The 15,399-nt window shown below is 38.9% G+C and overlaps 1 protein-coding gene across 2 annotated transcripts in view; it reads right to left on the bottom strand.

Annotated features, from left to right (window-relative positions):
- Positions 1–15,399, bottom strand: part of piezo1 (piezo-type mechanosensitive ion channel component 1) — a 105,697-nt gene that overhangs the window by 48,478 nt on the left and 41,820 nt on the right. The window contains exons 5-12 of one of the 2 annotated variants that reach the window (XM_040139647.1): positions 14,938–15,172; positions 13,402–13,615; positions 5,817–5,988; positions 4,465–4,572; positions 2,451–2,523; positions 1,116–1,219; positions 791–870; positions 371–551 (exon numbers count right to left, since the gene is read on the bottom strand). In XM_040139647.1, the coding sequence (XP_039995581.1) occupies positions 371–551; positions 791–870; positions 1,116–1,219; positions 2,451–2,523; positions 4,465–4,572; positions 5,817–5,988; positions 13,402–13,615; positions 14,938–15,172 (1,167 nt within the window). The remainder of the gene's footprint in view (positions 1–370; positions 552–790; positions 871–1,115; positions 1,220–2,450; positions 2,524–4,464; positions 4,573–5,816; positions 5,989–13,401; positions 13,616–14,937; positions 15,173–15,399) is intronic. The other variant, XM_040139648.1, reaches the window with a different exon arrangement.

Genomic DNA, 15,399 nt, shown 5'->3' with positions numbered 1-15,399 from the left:
ATCCCTATCCAAGAGTTTGGCTCCAGTGCTGGTGCTGTATGAAGGCATATGCATTGAATTTGGCTGTTATAATGCACGTTATCTGGCACAGCCAGGCATTGAGCTCATGATATGTTGTCAACAAGACAAATCCTGTACCGAGTGAGCTCATGTCTCACAGTGTTGTGCGGCGAGATTAGCCCTACTAGATCTGGTTTGTATCACTCAACTTTATGGAGAAGCTCCAGCTTCCAACAGCCACTTTCCTAAGCCAGGAGTCAGTGATGAAGGGTTACATTTAATGATTGATATCATACAAAAAATGTCATGAAGGGCCACAAGTTTAATTTCATCATCATAAAAACGCCTGGTATCTGTGCTGTTTTCTTACCATAGCTCCCAGTCTTAGACAGGGATACTGGGCTCTGTCCAGTCCCAGTTGTCTGAGGCTCATGGTTCCCACAGTGTTGGGCAGTTCAGGCTGAAGCTCCATGGCCCATACATACTGCAGACAGCACAAAGCCAGGCCATACAGTAGGATGAATGGAGAGCACAGTGTGGCTGCATGCCGTCTGCAAAAAGAGACAGTTAAATGAATACAACACATCAGTGTGGTGCATTATGTAACCTGTGGAACCTACACAACTGTGCTCAAAATCAATTAAATAAAATTTAAGATGCTTATTTTATATAAGGACCAAAAACTGACACAACAAGACCAATATCAACAAAGCATAATTTAAGAAAGATTTGTAGTCAATCAGTTTATCAGACTGATGTGTTTTGTCACAGATGCAGGTGTTAACAGTACCTGGCACGCAGGATCCAGATGAGACAAGCCCACAACAGCAACACAAAGGTCAGCCAGCTGTGGTATGTGATGCTCCAAACCTGATCAGCAGGAAACAGTACATAAGAACAGGAACAATTCCAGTTCGTAAGATTCTTATTGTGAAGCTTTTTGGTATCTATGAACATGACGAAACAAAAGTACCAAAAACCAGTTTGTGATCATAACTCAGTAATTTAGGTTCAGTCGTCTTAATTGAGCAGATAGGCTGAAATAGCAAGGTATACTGTAATGGCCTTATGTCATTATATAACTGTATAAAATCATGGTTTATTTTAATAGTTACCATCATGGCTATGAGAGCACAGACATAGCTCTGCTGCATGACCACCTTTCCCAGCAGGTCAAACGGACTTTCACTCTGCTTGCCACTGGAGACTCCACTAACACCTGCCAAAAATAACAATCATCTCAGTATGTAGAATAATAACAAATAACAACAAAGACGATGATGATCAAGAGATATAATATCATCTATATTATCATATCTCAGAAATGTCTGTTGAAATTACTTTAAAGGGTGATTCCAATCTATTAAAAAACGTGGCTCTTAGTTTTACAGTTTGGCCCATCATTTCTTTCAGTTATGTTGTCATTATATTGAAGTTAATAGCTGAGACTTGGGAACATGACATCAGGACAACAAAGTCAGTCGGGTCAAGAAACGGAAGCAGTCGGACGATCAGACAGGTTGTAAACGAACCAACAGTTTATCCAGATGATATAAACCACTTTATTTGGAGGTCAAACTGAAAGTGAGAGCACCTTAAATGTTGCCAAAAATCCCTCACTGAGCATGAAAACTGTGCTAAACTACCCTTTTATTTTCTCCCCAAAAGCAGTTTGTCTAACCTGGAGCATTGATTCCAACCTGCCTGACGCTCCGACAGCTCGTTTCTTGACCTGTCTGACTTCTTCTTTTGTCACATCACTGTGTTTCCAGATCTCAGCTATTAACTTTAGTGAATACAGTGTAATCAATTGAAAGGCAAAGCTATGAAAATAAAGTAATAAACTGGAATTCTCATTTAAGAGACACCTGTCAATAGTGTAACCACTTTTTAGAGGACTAATCTGCTATTGCTAATTTGATTATTCTAAAAGAAAGAAGTACATTGCATCAGTCAATTCCACATTCAATAATATAAAATTAACCAGAGTTATCTTTTATTTACATTTGCCATCTTATTCAGTCTACAAAAACAAAAATTCTATTCATAAATTAGCCTTATGTAACAGGAGTCCTGTCAATAATCAAAGACTTTCCACATCATTTAATATGAATATTTTAAGAAATGATTACACTTGAATCAAACTATCAGGAGCAGAATTGTTAAAGATATTGTGACTATACTGTTTAATCGTGAACTAGATAAAAATTGATTTTTGCTACAATGATACTTAAGCTGTAGTCTCCGGTGAATCACTTCTCATAAGCAAGGTCATTCTGACCTTCTGTTTCACAAATGACTCCTTCTAAATTATTTGTAATCAAGTAATTTCCTGAACAAATTTCACTGTTGTAATGTTAATCTTTTTTGAGTATTTTTTTTTTAATGACCCGTATACATACTGTTATAGTTACATAAATAATTTCTGAGAAAAATTGAGCATTTGATACCCAGATCTGGCTGGCTCTCTGCAGCCACAGTTCCTCCTCTGCTGCTTCCTGTTCCTACAGACATGAGCATGAGCTGTAACAGAGGAGCACACATAAACACAAACACTTTAAGATACAGACATTAAACTGTACATATACATTTATAGATAAATTAATGCAGTTTTATTACAGCATGGGACTTGGGACCCTATGTCTGTGGCTGTGCAAGCAGCGCTCTGCCCGTCTGTGCGATATTTTAGTAACCAGCGCAAAGCGCACAGTGCACATGTGGGAGGAGAGGCGAAAACAGGAGGTAGGTTCATTCACAAGAGGCATCATTAAGCAAGTTGTTGGTATTTTAATGGAAAATGTGTCGCAGATGTTGCGCTGAGAATAGACGTCTCAAAACCACATCTGTCTCTGGCATAATGTCACCCAGCTGCCACTTTGTGGATTTTGTCAACAAGAGCAAACCAAATACTTGGAACAAATGCACAGCAATAACACAGCAATGCTCTAAATGCAAATACTATATCTACACTCACTGAGCCCTTTATTAGGAACACCATACTAATACTAGGTAGGGTCTCCCTTTGCTCTCAAAACAACCTGAATTCCTTGTGGCATGGATTTCACAAGATGTTGAAAACATTACTATGAGAATCCACTCCATGTTGACATGATTGCATCACATATATTTCTGCAGATTTGTCAGCTGCACATTCATGCTGCCAATCTCCCGTTCTACCACAGCCTAAAGGTGTTCTATTGGATCACGGAATCACACGGAGACCACGGAAGACAACTAAAGTGGATGCTACAGTTTGTAGTTAGGTGTTATGATAATGTACAAAAAATGGTGAAGAAACAAGTTAAAATATTCTCCATTTCCAAACACAGTGCAGCAGTGTTTCTATTGGTCAACAGAGCACATCTGCTTAGTCAAAATTTATCAAAGGTAAACTCTGATCTGTGAATGTGCCAGAGCAGCTAGAGGTCACAGCAAAACAGGAAAAACACACTTGAATTTGTCTATTGTGCGGGCTTCAATAGAAATAAATGGGAGACAGAGCAAATACTTGTACACAGGAAAGGTCATGTAACCATGCCTTCACCCCCTCCATAAACCACAAGACAGGTTCCATCCCGCCATGAGAGGCCCCATCCTTGTGACAGAGCGTGAGCCCCACCGCCACAGGCACATGCCTCGCCCTTCCATAAACCACATACTGTGCTCCTAACCCTAACTTAATTGCTCCAACCTATCACAATAAGGTGCCCCGTCCCTGAGACAGAGCATAAGCCCCGCCGTCTTTGGAGCCATGCCTGATGGCGAAGTCAAACCAAAATGAAGCACGTTCACTTCCAGTCGAGTTCAATCAGATTGAACTTTGACCTGCAAAATCCCGGGTCTCTCCAATATCCAGCCGGTTTGACAGAGGGGGTGGGACTGAGCTTTGGAAACATTAATAGTTTTTGTTCATATTCTTGTTTAATAACTGCAGGTGAAATAATATAAGCAGCCGAGAAGAAGGGACACCGGCTGCACAGTGTAAGGACAGTAATAGATGTTAATGCCAGTGTAATCTTTGATAAAATGGTATTTAATTTAAGACTCTGTTAATACTCTGTTTGATTTTACCAGACAGATTTTAGTCTAATTGCACCATAACACGCTCTTGTATCAGGCATTAGGCGCAGCGCCTGTCGTGGACCACAAGTGTTGTGTGCTATGATAGACCCTATTTTGCCAGGTGACTTGCTTACTGTGGCAAAAAGCAGCTAAGAAAGGACAGTAGACAGAGAGACTGTTCTTTGCGCAGAACTTGACTGTTTAAATTTAAGAGGAGAACTGTATATTGTTGTAGAAAAAATGCCAATTCATGTTTATTAAACTGAAGTAGAAGCTTTATAGGCGTTTCTACATTGAAGTATGATGAGAGAATAGATGCCCAGGAAACAGGGAAAAATGAATATTTTTAGTCCATTTAGAATGAGCTTATTAAGTAGCTGAGAAGGAGATGTGAGCATTTACCTGTGTGTCATCTTCATAGTTATCTTTCTGCTGATTCCATGACCTTAACTCCACCACCTCCTCCTCTAACTCTTCCCCTTTCTCCTGTTGCAGCTCCTCCTCAACCTGCTGAACACAAATACAACATCTGAGACGAAACACATATCCAGACTGACAGCTTTTCCTAAATGAAATAAATGCTAAAATGGTTGCAGAGTCATAGAGTCATGATAGATGTTTTTCTAATGGCACTTAATCTATTAAATGCACCTGTTTCATTTTAAATCATCTGGTGCTTGTTCTTTCAGTGCCCAAATTTGTGTTAGATATTCACTGAAAATAACTGTAATTTGTAGCTTATTATTTTACAACTTCTCATTAGGTGTAACTCCTACACTGAACTGTATCATTAAGCCAAAACTTAACAACAATGGGGGATGTCGGAGGCGTAAAAAGGTGTAAAACATTTATTACCGGGAAGATTTTCAGTAATGCAAAAAATGTCATGTTCTCTGAAATGTTGAAAATACAGAAATTCAGCCAGGGATCAATTTGAATTTTCTCTGAGTTATGGTACCAAGACCAAAACAGTACTGTTTTCAATACCTTTACTTTCCCTCCAAAAACTTTTTTTCATTTCTACCAAATAAAGCCAATGTCCTCAGATGTAAAAGCTGTCCAAACACAAGCAGCCATACATGGACTTATCAACCGAAATAATTCAAAATCTGCAAAATTTTGATTTAAATGAGGAATTGTGATCAAAGAACAAGTAAACAAGATGAGGTGATGTTGTAATAAGCTGCTTGCACATGCAACACCCTAAAGTTACATAACCCACAGTTATGTTTTATTGTTAAGCAACATGTAGCAATCATGTGAGACAGCATAAGTCTTTTCAGCAAATAGCTCAAAACAACATGTTTATGTTCACGTGATAGCGCCCTCAAGCAACTGTTGTAAACATGATGGGAGTAAAGGAGGAAGTCAGGTGATTTTATATAGTGACAATGTCAAATAGGGAGGAGGTTGGGGTGGATGGATGGGTAAACAAAAAACAAAACGCTAGACTTTAACACAAGAGATCAATGTTTTTTTCCCTTTTCAAATGGAATCAACATTGTTTCTTTGAAGGTATGCTCCCGAAACACTGGGCAGGGTGCACTTGACTGCGATCTGCGCTGCATTGTTAAGTTCAAGAAAATAGAGCCCACAGACTCACAATAAGCACAACAGCAAACATCCAGAAGAGAGTAGCTCGCAGCATGTCGGTGCCATCCTGCCCATCATGTACTTTTTTTTTTTTTGATCGACACTCTGCTATGGACGCAACACATTTAAGTCAGTCCTAATAAAGAACAAGTAACAGATACCTGGTTAGGTGCTCCATGACATCCCGTCTTGAGAACAGTTGCTATGGTAATGTAGAGGAGGAACAGTATTCCTGGGTTGACATAAACTGGCCAATCATGATTGTCATTGAGGTTGAGGTCATAGGGCGAGGAGCAGTTTCCTGGTATGATGATGTCCTTCAGACCAAAAAGTCTAGGGAGAAACAGAGGCAAAGACATAAACAGAGAAAGAGAGACAGGGGTTGGCGATAGATACAACAGGAAGCACTTAATTAATGGTATGTGGAACAAATGCTTATTAATATTGTCCACATGCCAAAACGGAATACTATGTAGGTCAAGGTTATTGGAAAAAAACATTGGAGAAAAGTAGTACTAACGATAATAATAGTATTTCATCATGTTAAGAGAAAACCTTATGGTGTATTCAGTTGTACATGCAAGAGCTTTGAAAGGTGCTCTGTATGCCATTTGGGAAAGTCAAGGATTAAAATGGACAAGCGGAGTGGAGTGGAGTTTTATGTGAGATTGTATTGTACATATTTTATCTAGATGAGGCAAATAAATATTTAACAAAAGTCAAGTATGGAACCTATTAATGATAGATAAGTGACTACACTGTGAATGAAAAGCATGTGAGTTAACATAACATTTTGAAACTCAGTTTGGGAACACCTGTTACTTTATCTGTGCAGATCAGTTTTGTAACCTTCAAATATCCGATACGTTCATCAAAGCAAAACAAAAAAAAATGATCCGAAAACTTTGAATGAAAGTAAGTAATGGACCATCAAAGAATGCATACATGTTTATTATAAAGTATAATATTCTAATATGCCACCTAATTGTAATACAAATCGGACTGATACAACACATCAAATAATGGTGGACTGATTTCCAGACAAAAACCGGACTTTAAAACATTGTACATTTGAAGGAAAATCTATTTCAACACTGTAGAAACTGTGATATTATAATATTATCATATGTTGCACTTGCCTTTCACCTCCTCTTTCAACTTCTTTACATAAAAACACTTGGAAAGAAAACCAGTTAATGGCAGCTGACGTGCTTCAAATGTGACCTCCGTGCACCTCAAAACCACAGAATTTATAGTTCATTCTACAATCTTTAAACATTTCACACTCTCAATTTACTAATAAGAAACTAAAGAGTCCAAATCCAGGTGTGAAAACTCCTGTGGTCAACATTGTAACATTGGCAGCAATATATGAGCAGTACATCTATAAATGGATTTGGGATAAGGAGCAGTTACTCATGAGACCCTATGAAGCTGAAATACAGTGCGTGCAGGTCAACTGAGATAATAGATAAGTTCATGGTTCTTAAAGGACTAAAGCGGATGATGTGACAAATATTTCGTTAAGAAGCGTAATGTTACAGAACACTGCACCTTGATAAATGGAATACATTTATTCATTCAATGAATGTATTCAAATTAACAACATTTCCTTGATCCACTTCAGCATATGATAAGGGTGTGTGGTCTGTTTAAGACTACAATTGTTATGCAAGAGCATTGTTCCTGTTTGATTATGACCATTATTAGACATTTTTATCCATCACTTTTCTTGCAGGATGTCCTTGAAGTCATTCAGGGACATCCATGAAGTCCATGAAAGGCCTTTTTATGGCAGATATTTTGACTTATTACAGAAAGAACACAGGCAGGTAAAAACACAAGTAATGACATTAATGATGTCTCAATTCCATTCAAGTTTCTCAGTAAGCCATGCCAGTGAGCCTGTATTTCAAACCACATAGGAAGCTTTCTGGAGAACTGGGGATGATTTATCGTATATTTCAACCTTCCTGGAGCTGATGCCTGATCATTCAACATAATTTTTTCCTGCCCCTCTCAACAAGTATCATCTGATTTATGGACTGCACTCTATAATCATGTCAGGTCAGGGGTTAAAGTGGTGCGTACTTTTTGCAGAAAACACACAAATCTGGCAAATCTGCCTAGTCCTTACAAATAACATTCCGAGGAGTTTGACTATTGGAAATCATTAAAATGTCGTTAAGGACAGCAACACGTCTCCAACATCCATACTCAAATATATGCCTAATGTTTGGCACTAACAGCCACTGAAAACAACTGCACTGATAGAAGTGACGGTTTGTTGCTGACAGTTTGAATAGCATCTGCATATTCATTTAAAACCTGTATTTTGTATTTATATTGTGAGTAGATTTTTCAAACCACAGTTTGTAAAGTTACTGCTCAGACACTAAAAACACTTAAGCCAACAAGGCTTTATTTATTTATTTTTTTAACTATTTGCATCTGTAGTAATTGATATTCAGTTTCTAAAATTATTATGTAATTATCCAGGTTATGATGTGAATGTCTCGTACTTTGTGGAAATCATTTTGTTTTTACTGCTGAAAGACTCACGTTCCATTGAAAACGAATACAATTACTAACTAGGCCACACCCCACTTTTAGTTGTTCAACGCTGTTCCAGGGAAAGGCAAAGTTTAAATTAGCTTGATTTGGACAAGATAGCATTCTGTGGCTCAGTTAAACAGCAACATTGCAGTAACAGCAACCGATAACAGTTTGCATCACACACATGGTCAGTTTAACAGTCCTGCATCAAGTCTGTCATTTTCCCAGGCGGGGAATACAGAGATAATTTTTAATAAGTTGACTATATTTGTTAAAAATTCCTGCGGAAATCATTATTAGTATTATCATAGAGATAACTAAACTAAATTGTGGAGGGCAACCATCATCATAGTATTTTTTTTTCATAAGGTAAAGTTTCAAATTCAACTTCCAGACTTTCCTTTATCTTTTGAATTAGTTGAAAAATATTTTCTAGATCTGAACACATCCTACTACCTAAATATTTCACTCCGCATGGAATCCCCTTAAACTGGAATGGGGTAAATGATTAAATTGTAAATAAAACATTATGTATTGAGGAAATATCGTCTTTGAGAAATAATAAAACGTCAACGGTAGCATTTTGTGTTCCACCTACCATTGTGAAACCCATTTAATGCCTATTCCTGCCCTGACTGCAGTAGCTAATCAAATGTGTTATGCTACCACATCGCCTCCCACCATGTCCCAGCTGCTGATGTCAGTTTGCTTGTTTGCTTTAAACCTCTAAATCACAGTCCTACTTACTGTGGTTTAGATGTTTAAAACTAAATCCAAAAGGGGTTAGCCCTTCATTCAAACACACACAGAGATTTTTTGGAGACAGTATCTAGCACTTCAGTGTGAACAGACAAATCTTTTTGAGCTTAGTACATACCAGGTCTGCACTGGTATGTATTGCTTACAGGAAATAGCATAGCCTCGTACTGAGTCTGCATCTGACAGCAGCTCTCACCTTCTACTACTTACCATAAGTGACCAAGATTGAAATAATAGCTGGTCACATATGACCCAATAAACAAGTTTTAGAGGAACTACACCACCTGTAGCTGACTACAACAGCTCACACAATACATTCAGTATAATGTCCATTTCCACAGGACTAATTCCATCAGTACAACAACAGAATCCCGTTATAATCACCACTCTGCTGTTCCCAACTCTCTTTAAAATGAAAATACTAATCACCCATGAATTCCAGTCTTTCCACTTCACCTTTTTTCTTGATCAGTTTTCACATTAGAGGCTTACCATCTGATCTAATAATAATTTGGTTTTATAAACCCAATTTGCCAAAAGATCTTTTTAAAAAGCCTACGAATAAAAAGAAGGCTGTAAGACTTCTGTTGTGAAAAATCTGCAGAAATGTTTTATCTTCATTCACCGTTTCATAAATTGAGAAAATAGGCATAAAACGACTGGCAATAATTAAAGAATGGAAACTATTTGAGATAAAAAATAAAAAAAAAAGGTCAGAGCAACAGAGTTGTGATTATGCCAAAGAATGCCAAAGATACCATTTGGGGGCTTGACGATTCACCAGGTTGCTCCCTGTAGAGTTTGGAAAGACGTGCTACTGCAGTTGATAGACTATTTATTGTGCATATGAATATTTGTATTGAATATTGATTTAAATATTACAGTTGTTGATTCATTTCTTCTTTCTGTTACTCTCATGATACAACATTCACAAGTGTTTTAAACTTTTTTCTTTTTACTTTATAAGAAAATTATAACAGTAAATACACTGAAACATTCCAAAATTTCATAAGTTATCAGTTATATGTAGACTTCAAACAATTATTATGGCGCAGCCTGTTCGGCACACTTGTGGCCTGAACAGCGCACAATGCTTAATACTCAAAAACCTGAAAAAACATTGCAAACTCAAGGGTTTCATCAATTTAGTGGTCCTGACTTATTATTATTTATCATGATTGCTATTTGTTTTTGCCATTCCTGCGAGTAACAAATGGGATTACAATGAAAAAACTTGATTTGGGAAGGTTGTTATAATTTGGGCTACTTTTTGTACTATCAGGGCAGTTTCTACCTACAAAAAGCTTGGGTATATTCAAGGTTTTCAAACAAGTTTTCAAACTGTAAGGGGGTAATGGAGGGAGAGAAATAAGGCAAGGATGCTGTGTGAAGTGTAGGTGCTCTAAAAACAACAAGAAGTTTGGTTTACTCATCATGTTCATCAGCAGCAGTGGCATTAACGCAAAGCTCACAGAAAACATTAAGGTCAGGTACTTTAAAACCCTTAGAGACAGACTGCAGCAATTTGAAAAACTCATAACTCAAATCGCCAAATCTGAACACACAGACATGAAAGTTCAGGGGACTGACCCTGGATGACAAACTGATTTCCTTGGCAAACATCACAGCAGTAGTCAGTTGATTTCTCCATTACAACATCATTTGCCCCTTCCTCACCAGGAAAGAGGCCCAGGTGCTCATACCTGCACTTGTTATCTCCCATCTGGACTTCTGCATCTCCCTCTTTACTGGAGCCCCCGGGTCTGCCATGAGCTAATCTAGAATGTTTTTTATACCCGACTAAATCTTCCCACACCACTTCTCTGTTAATTACAATGGCTGCCTGTTGCTGTTACTGCATACAGTTCAAAACTCAGGTGCTGGCCTACAGGGCAGTGAAGGGAACTGCTTCTTCCTACCTCCAACACATGGTTGAACCCTATACTCCGATCCAACCACTGCGCTCTTCTGCCCCTGGACATTTAGCCCACCAATCATTCAGCGGTCCCTGTTGCTCATCTTGCTCAGACTCTTCTCTGTGGTCTTTCCCGGGCTGTGGAATGAAATCCCAACTAAAGTCAGGACAGCAGAGCCACTGCGCATCTTCTTCCGCAGGCTAAAACCAACATTTTCAGACTACGCCTGAACCATTAGTCTTGTACTGTAGCACTGAACATGCTTTTAGTCCTTCTCCTTAGAGGGTTACAATTTCGGAATATATCTAGCCTTTTGCTTTTATGTGTTAAGTCACTTTGGACAAAAGTGTCTGCCAATTCTGTAATGTAATGTTCAAATATTTTTAAATTCATTGTGACTTACACTTTATGAGGTAACAGTATCTCTGATGTGCATTGCAAACATCCATAAATCAACTTAGAAATCATACAAAACAGATTCTTCAGAACTTGCCTAAGAATCATCAGGTTTTTAAAGTTTTCTTCAGTATCAAAGTAATGCAGGGATAGCTGTCTGTAAATCCATAGGTACAATGCAAACAGCAACTGCTACTAGTGAATTTGACCTACTTAATTTTCCAAAAAGTAAACAAATATGGGCTAAAAAGGGGGCTTAAGTTGTAGCCCACAGCATAACTAACTGAATCCATGGTATTATTATAATTCTTGTTTCTTGTAAAAGTTTACATCTGTTCATATATGAATTTTTTTCTCAGTCTGCTTCCCAGTTCCACTCGGCCCCTGCTCACTTCTTCCAGGCCGTGTCCCCCAGAATTGCCTTTCACTGGCTGTCCACCAGATGTCCTTGGCTCTTTCCTTCTCTCATCACCTGACTGCCCCACCCATCCACACACCTGTTCCCACACCTCATCAGCCCTGCAGTCACCTGATCTCTCCCCACCTGCACCTCAATCACTCATCAGCCTTGCACACCTCATACCAGCCCTTTTAACCCAGTCAGTGTTGGATTGTCTGCTTATGTCACTGTGTATTTTCCTTTCATGCTTACTACCGGCATTTAGTTACCTGTTGTTTGTGTCTGTCTGCCTCTTTGTCCTCAGATCCATTTGTAAGCCTGGCTCTTCTGTTCATTTATTAAAGTTCCATCCCTGAACATGCCTATGTGTATGTCTGTGGAAGAATTTGTGGGGTTATATAATTTAATTATGCTGATATTTAAGCTCAAACTATACATTTAGGAGGCACTTTATTAAGAACACCACCGCAATACTGGGTATGGCCACCCTTTGCTCTCAAAACATGCTTTGAGGTTCTGGTCCATGTTGACATGATTACATTACTCAATTTTTGCAGATTTGTCAGCTTCACATTCATGCTGCTAATCTCCCAAAGGTGTTCTATTCGATTCAGATCTGGTGACTTTGGAGGCCATTGAAGTACACTGAACTCATTGTCATGTTCATAAAACCAGTTTGAGACAGCTTTTGCTTTGTGACATGGTGCATTATCATGCTGGAAGTAGCCATTAGACGATGGTAAATTGTGGCCATAAAGAGATGCACATGATCAGCAATAATTCTCAGACAGGCTGTGGTATTCCAACCATGATTGATTGGTATTAAGGAGCCCAAAGTGTGCCACAAAAACATTCCCCACAAAATTACACCACCACCAATAACCTAGACTGTTGACAGGGCAGGTTGGGTCCATGGATGTTGTTGATGCCAATTTCTAACCCCACCATCTGAGTATCTCAGCAGAAAATCCTGATTCATCAGACCAGGCTACATTTTGCCACTCTTCATCTATCCAGTTTTGGTGACCCTGTGCCCACTGCAGCCTCAGATTTCTGTTTTTTGCTGACAGGAGTGGAACCCGATGTAGTCCACAACTATAGCCCATCAAGGTTCGACATGTTGTGCATTCTGAGATGTTTTTCTGTTCACCACAATTGTTAAGAGTGGTTATCTGAGGTACCATAACCTTTCTGTCAGCTCTGCTGCCACATTATCGGCTGATTGGATAATTGCCTGAATAAGCAGGTTACAGTTGTTCCTACTTATTGTATGTATATTTATGTATGTATGTATGTATGTATGTATGTATGTATGTGTATGTGTATATATATATAACAAACATGTGTTGTGAACATGGGTTTAGAAACTTCAGGTGCTTCACAGAGATAAACTTTTGACCTCAGTCCCTCTTCCCACATTTCACCTGTTGCTACTTTTAAAGGGGCTGAGAGGAGCTCATGTGATTGATCCTTATTGACACCCACCCTTACTCCACCTGCTGATTCTATATTCCTCTCACTAATAATGTATTTAGTCTCTCTTCCATGATGCACCAAGCTGCCCTTGGTTTGTGCCAATGCTTATGGTCGCCAAACTTGAAAAAATGTGTGGGTCACACCCACATGCGACTTCTCACTTGTAATGAAGGTGACCTGGGGGTGAAACATTGATGAAATCATTTGAATTGTAAGATTTCATGGTTTCATGCACAGTCTTACCTGGCCCACAGACTGTGTGGGGGGAACAAGGCCTGGGCTAGTAGACTCTGGTACAAATACAGACAAATCATGTGACCAGCAGTGAAGAAGCCCACCATCACACAAAGTGCATTGAAACCCAGGTGACTGATGGGGAGGTGGTATGCCCACCACGTGCACAGACCGATGAAAAGTAGGAAATAGATGGCTGAGAAGGCAGAGGGCAGTGTGATGCCTGCGAGGAAAAAGGAGGAGAGGTCAGATACACGCATTCAGTACACACAGAGAGACAATCTATAAACAACTGGAACTTTAAATGCTTGCTGTCAAACAAGCATAATCCTTGGAATTTAGGGTTTATTTGTATTGGACAGACTTCCTTCAAAGTTATGCATGTTTTGCACATTTACAGCAATAGTCCACCGTTTTGAGAAAAAATGTATGTTGCCTCATTGCCATACTCAAATGCAAGAACAGATATCAACTCACAACTCTGTTGCTCTGACCTATCATCAGTGTTTTGTGACCTGCTTAGCCTGGCTTAGAACAAAGCGTGGAAGTAGGGGTGAAAAATGTCTTCTATAACCTCCAAAGCAGTCTTATTTACATTCTGTATCTTGCAGGAAGTGCCGATTTTCACTGGCAATAGCTTAACGCCAAGAGGGCATGAGAAAGTTGGCTTTATGGGACTTAACCAGTGCGTGTGAACAGTACATCTGTTTGTTAAAATGAGAAATGAGAGCAGCAGACCAGTGAGTATGACATGATTGTTGTTGTTCTGATGGAATAAATGTGGTGGAAACGGACATTATACTGGTTATACTATGTAAGCCATTATTGTACAGGCAATTTTAAATGTGTCCTCTTTTTTACCTGACTATTATTTTCTGTTAATTTATGCATACAAATTATTGATTTGAGAGCACGAGTTAGTCAGTTGTGCACTAGTAAATTTACATCTGACATGTTTTATAGTTTTTTGATAGTGTGAACAGAAAAAAAAAAACATTCCACTTAATTTCTCAACTGTCATAAAACCTTTACATCACTAACACAATTTTTGTAATAATTCTATAGTGCAATTCTACTGGAAAGGTTGGTGAAGTTCTAAATAGCGTCAGATGCCTGAACTAAAACTAATTAAAGTTGCATAGCATCAGCAAAAAGCATTTGAAACAGTCTTGAGAGCTACAGCTGCACCAGGCTGCTATGTTAATTAAAAAATCAAGCACACATTGCCTTCACTATGAGCCTACAGACAACAATATCCGTGGCTTCCCTGACAGACTGACAACAGATAGGATGGCAGATTTTCTGGGTGTTTATCTACACTTATTCGTCACTTCAGAATGGTCATCAGTGAACAGTGTCTCTGCACATGAATCAGAAAGTAAACAGCCTGACAAAACAAATCTAAGCAGAGATATAAAAGTGAGAATAGGGGTGTAAACCAAATACCACTGTCTGGACTGTGCTCAGACGTCCGTCAGCTTCTTCTTCATGTGTTGTGAAATGTTGTTGAAACCGGAGAAGGTAATGTTGTTACATAGATCCTACCTGCCAAAGCCAGCAGGCTGATGGCTAAGATTCTCCCCAGGTCCCGCAGAACTTTCCGAGCTGTGGCCTTCAAACGCTCAGCCAGTTGCTTGGCTCTGGTTGCTGTGGAAACTTCCTCATTGAGGTCACCAGGTAATGACCTCTCTCCGCCATCTTCATCTCCTGATGCCTCTTCCTCCTCCTCCTCATCATCATCTTCATCATTTGTGGTTTTATCCGTTGGATCATCTTCTAGCTAAGGTGGGAGAGGGACAAAAAGAAAGTTATATTTGTAAATTACAGTATAGTCACACATTAAATTACAATTGTTTAGGTTTTCTTCAGTTACAGTTCAGGTGTAGTAACTCCACAGAAGTATATCTCCACATAGGTCAGGCTGTATTCATGAGATACCTAACTGGTAGATCGAGAAAAAACTCTTGAGATTGAGTCAGTCAATTAACGGATATCAGATTATGATAT

Source organism: Xiphias gladius, chromosome 11 (assembly GCF_016859285.1).
Source record: "Xiphias gladius isolate SHS-SW01 ecotype Sanya breed wild chromosome 11, ASM1685928v1, whole genome shotgun sequence".
Lineage (NCBI taxonomy): Eukaryota > Metazoa > Chordata > Actinopteri > Istiophoriformes > Xiphiidae > Xiphias > Xiphias gladius.
Note: the sequence above shows the minus strand (reverse complement) of the source record. Positions and strands in the feature narration are given on the sequence as shown.